General features: G+C 43.7%; 1 protein-coding gene across 4 annotated transcripts in view; it reads left to right on the plus strand.

Moving 5' to 3' along the window:
- Positions 1–15,240, plus strand: part of zgc:66433 (uncharacterized protein LOC321250 homolog) — a 207,884-nt gene that overhangs the window by 149,059 nt on the left and 43,585 nt on the right. For all 4 annotated transcript variants that reach the window (XM_068047120.1, XM_068047119.1, XM_068047121.1 and 1 more), the window contains 3 exons: positions 1,514–1,646; positions 14,293–14,451; positions 14,961–15,029. In XM_068047120.1, coding sequence (XP_067903221.1) covers positions 1,514–1,646; positions 14,293–14,451; positions 14,961–15,029 — 361 coding nt within the window. The remainder of the gene's footprint in view (positions 1–1,513; positions 1,647–14,292; positions 14,452–14,960; positions 15,030–15,240) is intronic.

Below are 15,240 nucleotides of genomic sequence, written 5' to 3' on the forward strand. Positions count from 1 at the left end.
GACGATGCCTCTTTTCACTCAACGTGTGGTCTCAACAGTGCTTCTGTGCAATACCCCTACTGGGGTTTCAGCAACACTTTACAGGATGTCAATGTTATTTCCTTTAGTTTAGATTCTAATGGGAAACTCGCAGTCCTGTACATTTAATTTCCTTTTGGAAATACTGGCCAACCCTTTCAGTGTTTGGTCAACAATTGCATCTTACTTTTTTTCCTGATTTTAAATGTTAAACCCTTTATCTTGTAAGAGGACTTGCTGTTCTTAATATCAGTATTTCAGTGATTCATTTACTTAGTTGCTCATGTCAGTAGATAGAGACTCCTCTAACAACAACTTGTATTTTTATAGTGCCTTTAATGGAGTAAACCATCACAGAATCACAGAATAACACTGTGCAGAAGAGGCCCTTCGGCCCATCGAGTCTGCACCGATGCATTAAAGACACGAGGTTCACAAGGAGCTTCACCGAAGTGTTATCAAAGAAGATTGGCACTGTGCTGCATGAGGAGGTGTCAAATGATTGATTAAAGAAGTAGATTTTCAGAAGAAAGAGGTAGCGAGTTGGAGAGGTTTCAAGAGAGAATTCCAGAGCTTCGGGCCTCGGCAGCTGAAGGCACGGCCACCAGAGGTGGAGCAATTAAAATCAAGGATGCGCAAGAGGCCAGAATTGGAGGAATGTAGAGATCTTGGAGGGTTGTAGGGCTGGAGGAGGTTACAGAGAAAGGGAGTGCTGAGGCTATGGAGACATTGGAAAACAAAGATGAGAATTTTAAAATTGAAATAGAGCCAGACTGGGAGCCAATATAGGTCTGTGAGCATAGGTGTGTTGGGTGAACAGAACTTGGCACGAGTTAGGGTACTGGCAGCATCTGACACATCCCATATTTAAGCAGTGTACCCTGTACATAAACAATCAATATTTGTCACGGAGAATACTCTGTTATTCAATGATTATTTTCTTAATTGAAATGAAAGAAAAGCTCAGAAGGCCACTGATGCCAAGTGATTTATGGCTGGTTCCTGAATAGAAGGAAAAATCATGTGATGGAAATCTTATTGGCTGTTCTATTAATTAATAAAATTTCTATTTCTAAAGTTTGTTGTAATTTCAGTTTAGCCGAGAAGCTACTCTTAGTGAGCTTAGGAGACATGCACTCAACCTGCAGGGCAATATTGCTTTGACTTTTATTTTAGTGCAAGTATCATATCATTTAAAATTAACAGTCCAACATCCCAGGGGTGGGAAGGAATGTTATACGAGTAGGCAAATTATTCATTTGTTAATATAGTGAACAACAGTTTCTAGAATTAGGATATGAAATGAAAAGGAACATATGTCAAAATTTACTGTTGTATGGAAATAAAGTCTTACTTCCCACTGTGGTGCCAGTAGAACACCGATAACATTCAAAATGAGCGGTTAAGAGAAAACAATTCCCTAATATGTTTTCCTTCCTCAGAGGTGTTGTATAATGGTCTGCAGTGTTATATCAGCTAATATTTATTATTTCAGCTCCCAAAGTAGCATTGGAAACAGAGCTGTGTCACATGACAGCATTTTTATTCCGGAACTGTCCATCTCAGAGACTGCACCAGTCAGAGTGACGTCCCAGGAAAATATGCCGGGCAGGGTGAAAGCTTTGCAGGTGAGTGACAGCAACAGCAGTTTGATCTTGTGTACAAACATTAATGAGCAGGAAAAGACAAAATGCTTCATCAAGGTTGCCTCACACTTCAAATGCCTGGAGCTTCATGACTGACACTTCCTAGCCCTCCTGTCTATCCTAGCAGCCATAGGAGAAACAAATGAGCCAGCTGTGGCTCAATTGGTAGCACTCTTGTCTCTAAGTCAAACGGTTGTGGGTCAAATCCCATCTCAGAAGGTGAGTGCAAAAATCAAGGCTGACATTGCAGTGCTAAGGGCCCACTGTACTGTCTGAGGTACTAAACTGAGGCCCCATCTGTCCTGTCAGGTGGATGTAAAAGATCCCATGGCAATTTTGAAAAAGAGCAGGGGAATTATCCCTGGTGTCTTGGCCAATATTTATCCCTCAATCAATATCCCAAAAGCAGATGATCTGGTCATGATCACTTTGCTGTTAGGAGGAGCTTGCTGTGTGCAAATTGGCAGCCATGTTTCCTACATTATGACAGTGACTACACTTCAATATTACTTCATTGGTTGTAAAGCACTTTGGAATGCCGAGTAGTCATGAAAGGTACTATACAAATGCAAGTCTCATTTTCTCTCTCACCAATAAGGGGGAAGAAAACAAATTTCAAAACTCCTTCATTTCTAAAGAGAGTATAAATCCTCTGGCTCAGAGTCAAGGGCACTACCAACTGACCTATACTGCGGCTATAAGTGCTCTTTGAAAATAATTAAGATGATTACGGCTTTAAAAATAAAGATCAACTACAACTTTGAACATCAAAACATTGATCTTTAGGGAACTTATCTATAACCTTTGGCTTAGAGACATGAAGCTGTTATTCAATCATTTTTTCTCCTATAATTTACTATGAATTAGAGATGACACTGTTATCATTTGGCTATTTAAATCCACAACTTTACTGGTCAACATTGCTGAAAGCAATGCTGCATGTATCTAAAATTGCAACTTCATCCTGTGACCATTCAGAGAGAGGGACTTGCAAAAAGGACAGAACAAGCCTGTTTACTGTAAAACACAATTACCCACCAGATCCCACTAAGTACCGGCCACGTATTCCCACGGGTACTGAGATTTGGGAATGGGTGTGTCAATAGATGTTGTGGTGTGGGGGCAGAAATGTTGATCTAATCTAGTGAGAGTGTATATGGTAGCTCTGTTGTTATAATTCATTAGTACAGACAATGATACAGGAATTTCGTCCAGAATAATCAGGGATCGGAAACACAATACCTCAAGGATGGTTTCACTTGTGGGGGAGTCCAAAACTATTGGCCATGAATTTAAGATAGTCACCAATAAACCCACTAAAGAATTCAGAAGAAATCTCATTACCCAGGAATTTGCTACCACAATAATTAAAGTGAATAGCATGGATGCCTTTAAGAGGAAGCTAAATAAGTACATGAGGGAGAAAAGAATAGGTTATGCTGACAGGGTTAGATGGAGTAGGGTGGGAGGAGGCTCATGTGGTTGGGCCAAGTGACCAGTTGCTATGCGATAGCTTCATTGTAATTCTATGGAATTCAATGCCTTATCGACTTGTGTCAATACCCCTCACACACAGGACCTACTGGTCTTGGGTGCAGCAATAGTTGATGCAATAAAACCCAATTAGCATGAATCCAAGTATTAGCCATGACTCAATTGATAGCATGCTCCCCTCTGACTCAGAAGCTTGTGGGTTCAAGCTGCACTCCAGAGACTTGAGCACATAATCTATCCTGACAGTCCAATGCAGTACTGAGGGAGTGCAGCACTGTCCGAGGTGATGTCTTTCAGATGTGACATTAAGTTGAGCCCCTTCTGCCCTCTCAGGTAGATGTGAAATATTTCATAGTGCTATTGTGAAGGCAAGCAAGAGAGTTCACCCCACCATCCTGGCCAATTGTTATCCCTCAATCAAACTCAATATGAACAAGTTATCTGGTTATTATCTGTGGGAGCTTGCTGTGCTCAAATTGGTTGCCATGGTTCATACAACCGTGATGACACTTCAAAAGTACTACATTGGCTGTAAACCGCTTTTGCATATCCTGAGGTTGTGAAAGGTGCTGCAGCTCAGGGCATTAATTGAATTTGCAATTATCAGTTAAAGTATTGAATTACTTATGTTGTGAATTGGTTTAAAAAATGATGGTTTAAAATTACAAACTGACAGAAATTAATATATTTTACTGAATCAATAAGATAAAACTTAAAATTGAATAGTTTTAGGGAGGTGTGTTAAGTTCTTATATACAAAATACTTGGAGACCCCCTCACTGTGAGTCAGAGGATATGCAAAAGTGTGACTTCTGAAGTGTGATAGGAAGTATGTGTTAGATAAAAGATATTAAACGCACCATAGATACGGATTTGAACGCTAAACTGATGCTTGCCACTCAGAAAAAGTTTATTTGTCTCATTTTATTTGATGCTTACAAGGATAATGCACTAAGGCAGATGCAGGTCTCCACCAAAAGCATAAGTACCAAAAGCACTAGTTCCACCACAAACACCATCAGCGTGGTGTCACGAGAATGCTGAAGATTCTCTGGTTGTATCTACCATGCAGCCACGTGAAACTTTACACTTTACACTTTTGTGCAGCTGGAAAATCAGCTTTTTGGTTCTGGTTTTTCAGTCAAAGACCTATTCTTTCACCATCGATCCCATCTCTAATATGGCAAGTCAGGAGAAAGAGTCACATAGCGTGGAGAATATCTGTATACAGGATAGAAAAAACTTTGAAGTTTTGCTGTGGACAATAATGCACAAAGGATTAAAGTGTCAGTCTGAAGTTCCCCTCTTGTTATTTTAGCGGAGGTGTGAACCCATTCATTTTAAACAAGAATACCTCTAAAAATAATAAAAATAGAGAGAAGGAGAGAGGAATGGTAGTCATTTCAGGCACCCAGTGTCAGCATGAAACAAATTATGTGTCAGGGATAACACAGGCAGGCACAGAGTAAAGCCCCCTTCTGCTCTGGCAATGTGTTCCCAGCTCAGAATAAAGTGTATTTATTGAGTTAGGTTTTACCCAAAATAATATGACAACAATAAGGCTATTGTTAAGTAAAATTAACTCTTTACAATCAATATTTCTATCTAACCACAAGATCAGCTCTTGCTTGGTATTTCTGACCTTGAAGCCTCCATAGGCTACAATTACTGTCCCCTGTGTTTTCACCAGACTTATATTTAAGGAATGGCACCACAGTAGTTCAGATTCCAGACACTTCAAACGGTTCAGGAAAATGTGGAACTTTAAGATGATTGAAGGATTTGACGGAAAAGCAAAATACTGCAGATGCTGGAAATCTGAAATAAAAGCAGAAAATGTTGGAAATACACAGCAGGACTGGAAGCAGCTGTGGAGAAAGAAACAGAGTTAACATTTCCGGTTGATGACCTTTTCTGTTTCTCTCTCCACAGATACTGCCAGATCTGCAAAGGAGCTGATAGGGTAAATTGAGAGAAACTATTTCCTCTGGTGGGGACAGTCCAGCGTAAGGAGTCATAACTTTAAAATTAGAGCAAGGCTGTTCATGGTGATGTCAGGAAGCACTTCTTCACACAAAGGTTGTGAAAATCTAGAACTCTGCCCCCTAAAAAGTTGTTGAGACTAGGGATGAAATGAACAGTTTAGAACTGAAATGGATAAATTTTTGTTGGCTAAGGGTATTAAGCGTTACAAAACAACGTAGAAACATAGAAAATACGAGCAGGAGTAGGCCATTCAGCCCTTCGAGCCTGCTCAGCCATTCATTATGATCATGGCTGATCATCCAACTCAACTTGCTGTGGTAGCGAATTCCACAGGCTCACCACTCTCTGGGTGAAGAAATTTCTCCATCTCAGTCCTGAAAGGTTTACCCCTTATCCTTAGACTATGACCCCTGGTTCTGGACTCCCCCACCATCGGGAACATCTTTCCTGCATCTACCCTGTCATGTTCTGTTAGAATTTTATAGGTTTTTATGAGATCCCCCCCCCCCCACACACTTCTGAACGCCAACGAATATAGTCCTAACCGACTCAATCTCTCCTCATACGTCAGTCCCACCATCCCAGGAATCAGTCTTGTAAACATTCGCTGCACTCCCTCTATAGAAAGAACATCCCTCCTCAGATAAGGAGACCAAAACTGTAGACAATATTCCAGGTGTGGCCTCACCAAGGCCCTGTATAATTGCATCAAGACAATGAAGTAGATGGAGTTAAGACACAGCAGCCATGATCTAACTGAATGACAAAACAGCATTGAGGGGCTAGGTGGCCTACACCTGTTCCTATGTTCTGATCTCCTTAGATGAAGAACATCTTGCATCAAGTATGAAGGTTGGTAATGTTTAAGAATATATACAACAGTAATAGGGAATGGGGTAAAACATCTTTGTTCCTCCCAACACATACAGAACTTGTTTTGTATGATGGAATAAATTAATTTTCTTTCCATCTTAGGGAGCCAAGTCTTTCACAAGAGCACAAAGTTCAGTCCATATATTGCTACTCTCTTATTTGCATTAATGCGCTAAATTTGGAGCCCATCATCAAAGAGGGCACAATGTTGATGGAGCTTATCAGATATTGTGGCAAAACTGTCCTTACTTCTAGACAGCCCCTTTTCTTACAGGCACTGTAATATAACGTATCACAAACTTGTGACACAAAGTGACACAAAAATTCTTCCACCCACCCTGATCGGGAAGATGCCCATTATGGCCTCAGTGCCTTATTTTTTAACTTTCCCAGTTCTTACATAATTCAGGACAATTAGCACTGTCGGGGAAGCTTTCCTCTGTGTGTTAGTTGCAAATGGATTTTTTCCAAATCAGTTTACCAATTCAGCATCAAGAGGGATCAAAAGGGATCGATCGAGTAATTACAGACCAGTCAGCCTAACCTTGGTGGTGGGAAAATTATTGGAAAAATTTCTGAGGGACAGGATAAATCTTCGTTTAGAAAGACACGGATCAATCAAAGACAGTCAGCGCGGATTTGTTAAGGGAAGGTCATGTCTGGCTAACATGATTGAATTTTTTGAGGAGGTTAGAAGGAGGGTCGTTGTGGGTAGTGCATTTAACCTAGTCTATATGGATTTTAGCAAGGCTTTTGATAAGTTCCCACATGACAGACTGGTCATAAACATAAAAGCCCGTGGGATCTAAGGCAAAGTGGCAAGCTGGATCCAAAATTGGCTCAGAGGCAGGAAGTAAAGGGTGATGGTCGATGGGTGTTTTTGTGACCAGAAGGCTGTTTCCATTAGGGTTCCGCAGGACTCATTACTGAGTTCCTTGCTGTTTGTGATATATATGAATGATTTGGACTTCAATGTAGCAGGCATGATTAAGAAGCTTGCAGATGATACAAAAATTGGCCATGTGGTTGATAATGAAGAAGAAAGCTGTAGATTGCAAGAAGATATTAACGGACTAGTCAGGTAAACGCAATAGTGACCAATGGAGTTCAATCCAGAGAAGTGTGAGGTATTTGGGGAAGGCTAACGAGGCAAGGAAATACACAATAAAGTGTAGGATACTGAGAATTATAGAGAAACAGAAGAACATGGAGTGCATATTCAAAGACCCCTGAAGGTGGCTGGGCAGGTAGAAAAGGCAGTCAGGAAGGCATATGAGATGCTTCCCTTTATTAGCCAAGGCATAGAATATAAGAGCTGGAAGGTTATGCTGGAATTGTATAAACACTAGTTAGGCCACAGCTGGAGTATTGTGTGCAGTTCTGGTCACCACACTGTTGGAAAGATGTGATTGCACTAGAGAGGGTGCAGAGGAGATTTATAAGGATGTTGCCTGGACTGGAAATGTTAGTTATGAGGAAAGTTTAGATGAGCTAGGGTTGTTTGTTTTCTTTGGAACAAGAAGAAGGTACGGGGAGACCTAATTGAATTTTATAAAATTATGAGGGGTCTAGAGAGAGTGAATAGGAAGGCTCTATTCCCCTTGGTTGAGGGGCCCATAACTAGAGGTCACAGATTTAGGGTAAGAGGGGACCCGAGGGGAAGTTTTTTCACCCAGAGGGTGGTGGGGATCTGTAACTCACTCCCTGAAAGGGGGTAGAGGCAGACACCCTCATAACATTAAAAAGGTACTCAGATATGCACTTGAAGTGCTGCAACCTACAAGGCTGCAGACTAGGAGCTGGAAAGTGGGATTAGGCTAGATGGCTATTGGTCGGTCGGTGCAGACACGATGGACCGAATGGCCTCCTTCTGTACTGTAAATGTCTATGATTCTATGATGAGAAAACCTTCCCTTATATTTTTTTATGTGCTATGTCTAACCATTTGCACCATCATAGCTCTAAAGGAATTCTGCTGAATCAGTGCAAAAGCAACACAGGAACAGATTCAAATAGTGTCCTAATGCTTACTCACTGGCCACAACTTGAGTCAGTTAGTCTATTGTGTTCAGTCTATATGTACAGATCGCCTGAGAGGGAGGTTCTTGCTGCATTGAAAATTACAGTAGAAGGATAAGGTTTCTGCATTAATACTAAACTGGTAACTCTTACTTTAAACCCAAGAATCTCAGTGTGGGCCACATGAATGTTCCTGTTAATTGGCAGATATCTCAAACTGTGGATACTGACGATTGTGGCATTCTGATTTAGGATTTATCCAGCAATAAGGAAACACCAACTTGGATCTCTATAGCATCTTTAACATAGAAAAACATCCCAAGGCACTTCACAGGAGTGCTTTCAAACAAAATTGATGCTGCGCCACATAAGAAGACGTTAGAACAGAAGATCCAAAACTTGGTCAAAGACGTAGGTTTTAAAGAGTGTCTTAAACAAGGAGACAGAGGGAGACAGTTGGAGAAGTTTAGGGAAAGAATTCACGAGCTTAGGGCCTAGGCAGCTGAAGACACAGTTACCAGTGGCGGGGTGATTAAAATACCAAATGCTCAAGGAGACAAAATTGGAGGAGAGCAGATATCTCAGAGAGTTGTTGGGCTGGAGTAGATTACAGAGATGGGGAGGGGCGAGGCCATGGAAGAATATGAAAACAAGGATGAGAATTTTAAAATCAAGAATTTTAAAACCAAGGCTTTGCTGGGCTGCGAGCACAAGATTGACGGGTAAACTAGATTTGGTGCCAGTTAGGATGTGGGCAGCAGAATTTTGGATATGCACATGTTTACAGAAGATCCAAGGTGGGAGGCTGGCCAGGAGAACATTGAAATAACCAAATTTAGAGGTATGCATGGATGAGGGTTTCAGCAGCAGATAAGCTGAGGCAGGGCAGAGACAGTCGATGTTACAGAGGTGGAAGTAGGGGGTTTTGAGGGTGAAGGAGAGGCTATGAGGTTGGAAGTCCAAATCATTCATATATACCACAAAAAGCAAGTAATGAGTTCTGCGGTACCCTATTGGAAACAGCCTTCCAGTCACAAAAATACCATCAACCATCACCCTTTACTTCCTGCCTCTGAGCCAATTTTGGATCCAACTTGCCACTTTGCCTTGGATCCCATGGGCTTTTACTTTCGTGACCAGTCTACTCTGTGGGACGTTATCAAAAGCCTTCCTAAAATCGGTATCAAATAGATTGCATACAGTCTGGTTCAGCCTCAGACAGCAGCCAGGGAGAGTGGTGGAGTTGGTGGCCAGAGAACAGTGTTTATGCCGGGGACTGAAGATAATGGCTTCGCTCTTTCCAAAATTGGAGCAAACTGCTGCTCATCCAATATTGGATGTTGGACAAACAGCGTGACAAATCAGGGTCAGTGGAGGGCTCAAGAGAGGTGGTGGTGAAGTAGCGCTGATTGTTGTCAGTGTACATGGGGAGCCCAATGTTGTATTTTAATTTCCAAACCATGAAATTCAAAAAGGACAAACTATCAAGTAAGAAGTATAAGAGCAAATGGAAACTGTGTGGCCTGGCTAGGCTCGCAGTGTGGAATCTTGTTGATAGTAGGTATTGGCCTACAACATTGCATTGACTATATGGAGTTGACGGGAGCTTAATTTTGAGAGAAGCTGGGCGTAGAGGCTTGCAAAATTCTCTCCCTCTATCTCTATTTGATGAATATACTTTTCACCAAATTGTTAGGAGTGAACCTTTGGATGAGTGTTGGCAGCTTTCCTCTGAATCAGAAGGTGCAGAATTCAAACCTAATACAGACACTCCTGGTAATTGGAGACTGAATTCTGGGTTGACACGCAGAAGAATACATGTGGATGTGGGTAGCTTGGTGCCCCCCTCTCTCGTCATATTGGCGGTGAGAGACCATAAAACCCTCCCACTGTACAGGCCTAACTGTTCTATCAGCTAGTATACAAACACTTACAGCCATGGAAAGAATGTTCATATCGCGGTCTGGTTCAGCCAAGTGGTGTGAAGCATCATCTTGAAATATTTTTCATAAGATTTCATCCTTGCACAATATGAGACTGCATGCATTTTAACAACTTGTTTTTCCAAAATCACACTGTAGATGCATGAATTAAAAATGACCAATTTTTAATTTTCTGATTAAAAATGGGCTACTCGTGTTGTGTTAGAAAAGAACAGTTTTTACTTTGCACAAGTACCTATTCTGTTCAATGTTTCACTTTTTTTTTACAATGACAATACCAAAACTGAAAGGTTGTAACTAACAGAAAGGATAGAACAGGCTACGTGCTCTGGAAAAGAGAAGGTTGAGCAGTGACCTTAGGAAAGGGTTTTGGTGCGGTAAACATCGAGGAGATGTTGCCACTCATGTCCAAAAGTGGGGCCATATTTATAAGATAGTCACTAATAAATCCAATAGACCATTCAGAAGAAATTTCTTTAACCAGAGGGTCACGGCGTGGGGGCCGATAAGATGCTGTGAGGAGAGGCCCGCCTCGACTTGTGACGTCAAGAAAGGCCCACTGCATATTACTGGTGGCGGCGGGACCTCAGTGCGGACTCCCCCCACCCCCCCACCCGGCACAGCGGTGGCTCCACAATTAGCATATGGTAAACTTACCTTTGCTGATACTGCAGCCCGCTGCCTCTCCACTGACACTGCCAGATTTTTCGCTGAACTGGCGGTCATCACGTGCCGTTCTGTTCATGATTTGAAAAGCCGGTGGGTCCACTGAGGCAGAAGTTGTCGCCAGCAAAGGTAAGTTCTGTGATTCAGGGATCTAACTCTGCATTCTGGAAGGGATGAGGGAGGGGGATATGCAGGGGTCTAACGCTGCATTCTGGAAGGGAGGAGGATATTCAGGGGTCTCACTCTGAATTCTGGAAGAGATGAGGGAGGGGGATATGCAGGGGTCTAACGCTGCATTCTGGAAGGGAGGAGGATATTCAGGGGTCTCACTCTGCATTCTGGAAGAGAGGAGGAGCTGGAATTTCTGGAGGGAAAGCTGCGCTGGCATGAAGGGAGGTACTGTGTACCATCCCTCCATGAACAGTGTATGCTCTGTGTTTGTGAGGGGACAATGGCACACTAGGCACCCTGTGTGCGGGGAGGGTGCCAGAAAGGGCAGGAGCATTAAGGTTATATGGATGGTGGGGGCAATCAATTCAACTGGTAGAATTTTGATGTAGTCATGCTGTGCCATTTATAGAGTGTTGGCCACAATGGGCAATGCCATGGCATGCCACATAGTTGATCCAGGAAAGCAGTTGTTGTACCCGTCAACACCAATCCCTGCCCTGTTAGGAACCTTCAATTACATGCAGGGTTCAACTTTATTTATAGAGTCAGAGAGATACAGCACTGAAACAGGCCCTTCAGTCCATCGAGTCTGTGCTGACCATCAACCTACATACTAATCCTACATTAATCCCATATTCCCTACCACATCCCTACCTTCCCTCAATTCTCCTACCACCTACCTACATTAGGGGTAATTTACAATGGCCAATTTACCTATCAACCTGCAAGTCTTTGGCTGTGGGAGGAAACTGGAGCACCCAGCAGAAACTCACACGGTCACAGGGAGAACTTGCAAACTCCGCACAGGCAGTACCCAGAATCGAACCCAGGTGCTAACCATTGCGCCACTGTGCCACCCATAAACAAAATAGGCCTGGCTCATCCTACATTGTGTGATCTTCTGCACGTGAGGATCCGTATGCGCCAGAGGCAATATCAACAGGCAGGTGCGGTCCACGTCGAGGCCCCTCGTTGTGAGCACCAGCCCCCAAGGGGAGCTCGCCATTACGGTTGCCGTGCATCTACAGGCCCCATATGACATGCCATCGGATGTCAGAGCAACAGTATCAGAGGCGATGTGCATGTAGAGAGGGTGGTGACACGTCTCTGTGCCCTGCTCAAGGATGACCAGCAGCCCATGGGCTCCGGTGGACATCCCATGCCTTTGTTCATCATAGTGGCAGCGGTTCTCAAGCCTGATGCCTATGCAGCTTTTCAGGGGCCCACCAGAGACCTTTGTGGGGTCACACAGTCAGCAGTGCGCCGCTGCATCAGGGAGGTCACCAATGCCCTGCACCGGAGGGCCAGTGAGTATGTCCGCTTCAGGACAGACTTTCACAGCCAGACCCAGAGGGCCATTGATTCTGGCACCATTGCCAGAGAACCATAGGTTGTAATGTACATAGACTGCACTCATGTGGCCATCAGGCCTCCCGCCAGGCTACCACCTGCAGACGTCACCATTAAAGGAGCCCTCTCAATCTAGGTGAAGCTGGTATGTGATCACTGCAGATGCTTGCTGTGAATCTGTGACCATTTCTCAGGTAGCTGCCAGTCCCAGCTGCCACCGCTGTTCACTGGCCTGGCTCAGATGGTGGGGTAGCTTCTTGGAGATCAGGGCTATCCTTTGCAGACATGGTGCCCAACACCGGTGAGAGACCCCACCACTGCTGCAGAGAAGAGATGCAACGCAGCCACTGAGCTACATGAGCCACCATTGAGCAGGAGATTGGCATGCTGAAAGAGTGCCTTCAATGCCTGTATGGATCGGGTGATGCCCTGTACTGCGGGCCAAAAAGGCCAGCTCCTTTCTTCGCTGCTCTGCACAACTACACACCCAATAGGGGCTAGGTGTGGCATGATGAGGAGAGACGTCAACAGGATTCCTCCTCGGACTATGAGGACACTGAGGACCTACAACATTAAAGACGCATGGGAGGGCAGATGGCACCCAGGGTCTGCACGCAGAGCTAGCAGTGAGGTAGGGATGTACGGAAGTGGCGTATCAGACAAAGGCTGTCTGTTCCATAGGAACCAACATGAGCTCTGCAAGCCACATATCACCCTTGCTCACCTGCTGTGCACCAGTCTACATCTGCAGCATCCCTGTGTAAACCATTAGAGGCAGCAGCTGACTGAGCCAATGTCCATGTCACTGCATCAGTGGAGATGCTCATGAGTAATGGTGGCATGGCAATGATGTTATTGCATACATTGGCTCTTCTGAAGGACCAACAGTGCAAAGGGATGTGACAATGGTGCTACATGCTGGCACACATCATTCACACAAAGAAAAGGACACACATGTTGGTGAGGAACATTGAGTGAAAGCTGTATTTACATTGCTGTGACACCCGTGAATTCCCATTTGTGGCAGTGTGTTCTCTGTAAACCTCTATAATACCTTTTATGGTCCATTTAAGCCTCACGTCCTGAAATGTGCAAATTCAAGATTATTCACCCAGGTGCAGCACGCTTACAAGAAGGAATGTTAAACTTGAGTGGGAGAAGAGGATCGCAACTTCATAGGACACTGGGACACAGCAGGGTAAGTATGTGGCAGTAAAGCGGAAAGTGCTGGGGTCACTCAGCAGGTCAGGCAGCATCTGCGGAGAGAGAAGCAGAGTTAACTTTCAGGTCTGTGAACTTGGACAAGTTAACTCTGCTTCTCTCTCCACAGATGCTGCCTGACCTGCTGAGTTTCTGCAGCACTTTATGCTTTGCTGCCAGATTGACAGCAGCTGTCAGGATGCAGGTGCTGGGACGCTTAAATTAGGGCCCCAGCACCCGTTGCACAACTGTCAAAAACTCTCTCACTGCGCCGAATGTCCCGCCTCTCCCATGTAATATGGGGAGGGCGGCTCGGCGCCGTGATTCTAGTGAGCCTCTGCACGTAATATCGCAGGAGTTCTGTGGCGGCCACCAAATAAAATTCAGCCCAGAGTGGTGAGAATGTGGAACTCACTACCACAGGGTGTTGAGGTAAGTAGGATAGATATAGTTAAGGGGAAGCTAGATAAGTAAATGAGGGAGAAAGGAATAAAAGGATATGTTGATGGGGTGAGATGAAAAAGGGTGGGTGGAGGCTCTTGTTGAGCATAAACACCAGCAGGGAGTGGATGGACCAAGTAGCTGTAAATTCAAAGTAATTCTATGTACTTATTTCTGAAAAATACTGATAAAATTCACATATCTTCCATGCATATGTCATTTGATATACTGTTTGATAACAGTGCGCCAATGCTGCTGAAGTGCCACCGTATTTAATGCTGTGTCCCTTTAAGGCTTTATGATCAAACTGTTGCTGACTCAACACATCCTGAAGTAAATTACTTGTTAATTTCTGTCTGAAGAAAGCAGCACAAAATGGAGAACTTCTTAATTTTTGAGATTTAATGCGTGATAGGCTCAAAACTTGAATATAGATGGACTTCCATTCGATACATCTCACCAATCAAATCATTGTCTTCCTTCAGTTACAACTTCAACAGAACATCCGATTGGCTTCTCCAGGTGTGCTGATTTCTACTAAAAAGAGTGATGATGCAGGAACTCTCTCAGAGGATGATGGGTTACCCAGAAGTCCTCCAGAAATATCGTCTCTTCACACCGTTCTAAGATGCTCCACTCCTAAGGTACAATAGACCCCGATATTAATGAGGATCTGGGGAGGGTGCGGAGAGGCTGAAATTGGACAAAGAATCTGACAAGGTTGATCGTAATGCTAGGGCCTCGTTAAGATATTGTCCAACTGCCTGGCATCCAGCAACTAGCCAGATGGACTGCCTGGACAGAAATGCCCCATTCTTCTCTATCCTATGATGTAGTAAAAGCTGTTGGCAAAAGAAATAATGAGGTGAATGTTTAGCTTCACTGGCTGGGTGGGTTTGAAATGGAATGAGAGTCAGGCAGGTTCTATACCAGGCCTGCGATCTGTTCCATCACCAATTTCGGGTCTAAGCGATGGAGACAAAAAATCTACCCCATTGTGTTTCCTTCGATAAATGGTGCATGTTATTCCTTCAGAATATGGTGTTAACTTACTTTACTATTTGATGCCTATTGTATCCCAACCCAACAGGCATTTGCCAGGCAAAAATAGCCTTTGCCCTTCGCTAACCCTCTTCCTAATTTTACCCTCCAGTCTGCTGTCCCTGTTGAGCGACACAGCTCTTTGAGTTTAGGCGGGACGGAAAGTGAAGATGAAGAACAGGTAACATTTAGATTTTCTCTTTGGTGATAGTATTTAATGGCAGAATATATATATATTTAACTCCACACTGTTGATAAAATCACACAGTTAAGACCATAAGGAGCACAATAGCCTAGAAACTACTGTTGGTGACTTAAGCAACAAATAAAGTCTAGTACAGAAGGAGGTCATTTGGCCCATTGCATCTGTGTCTGCTCTTTGCCGGAGCAAT

Source organism: Heterodontus francisci, chromosome 15 (genome assembly GCF_036365525.1).
Source record: "Heterodontus francisci isolate sHetFra1 chromosome 15, sHetFra1.hap1, whole genome shotgun sequence".
In the NCBI taxonomy this organism is placed as follows: Eukaryota; Metazoa; Chordata; class Chondrichthyes; order Heterodontiformes; family Heterodontidae; genus Heterodontus; species Heterodontus francisci.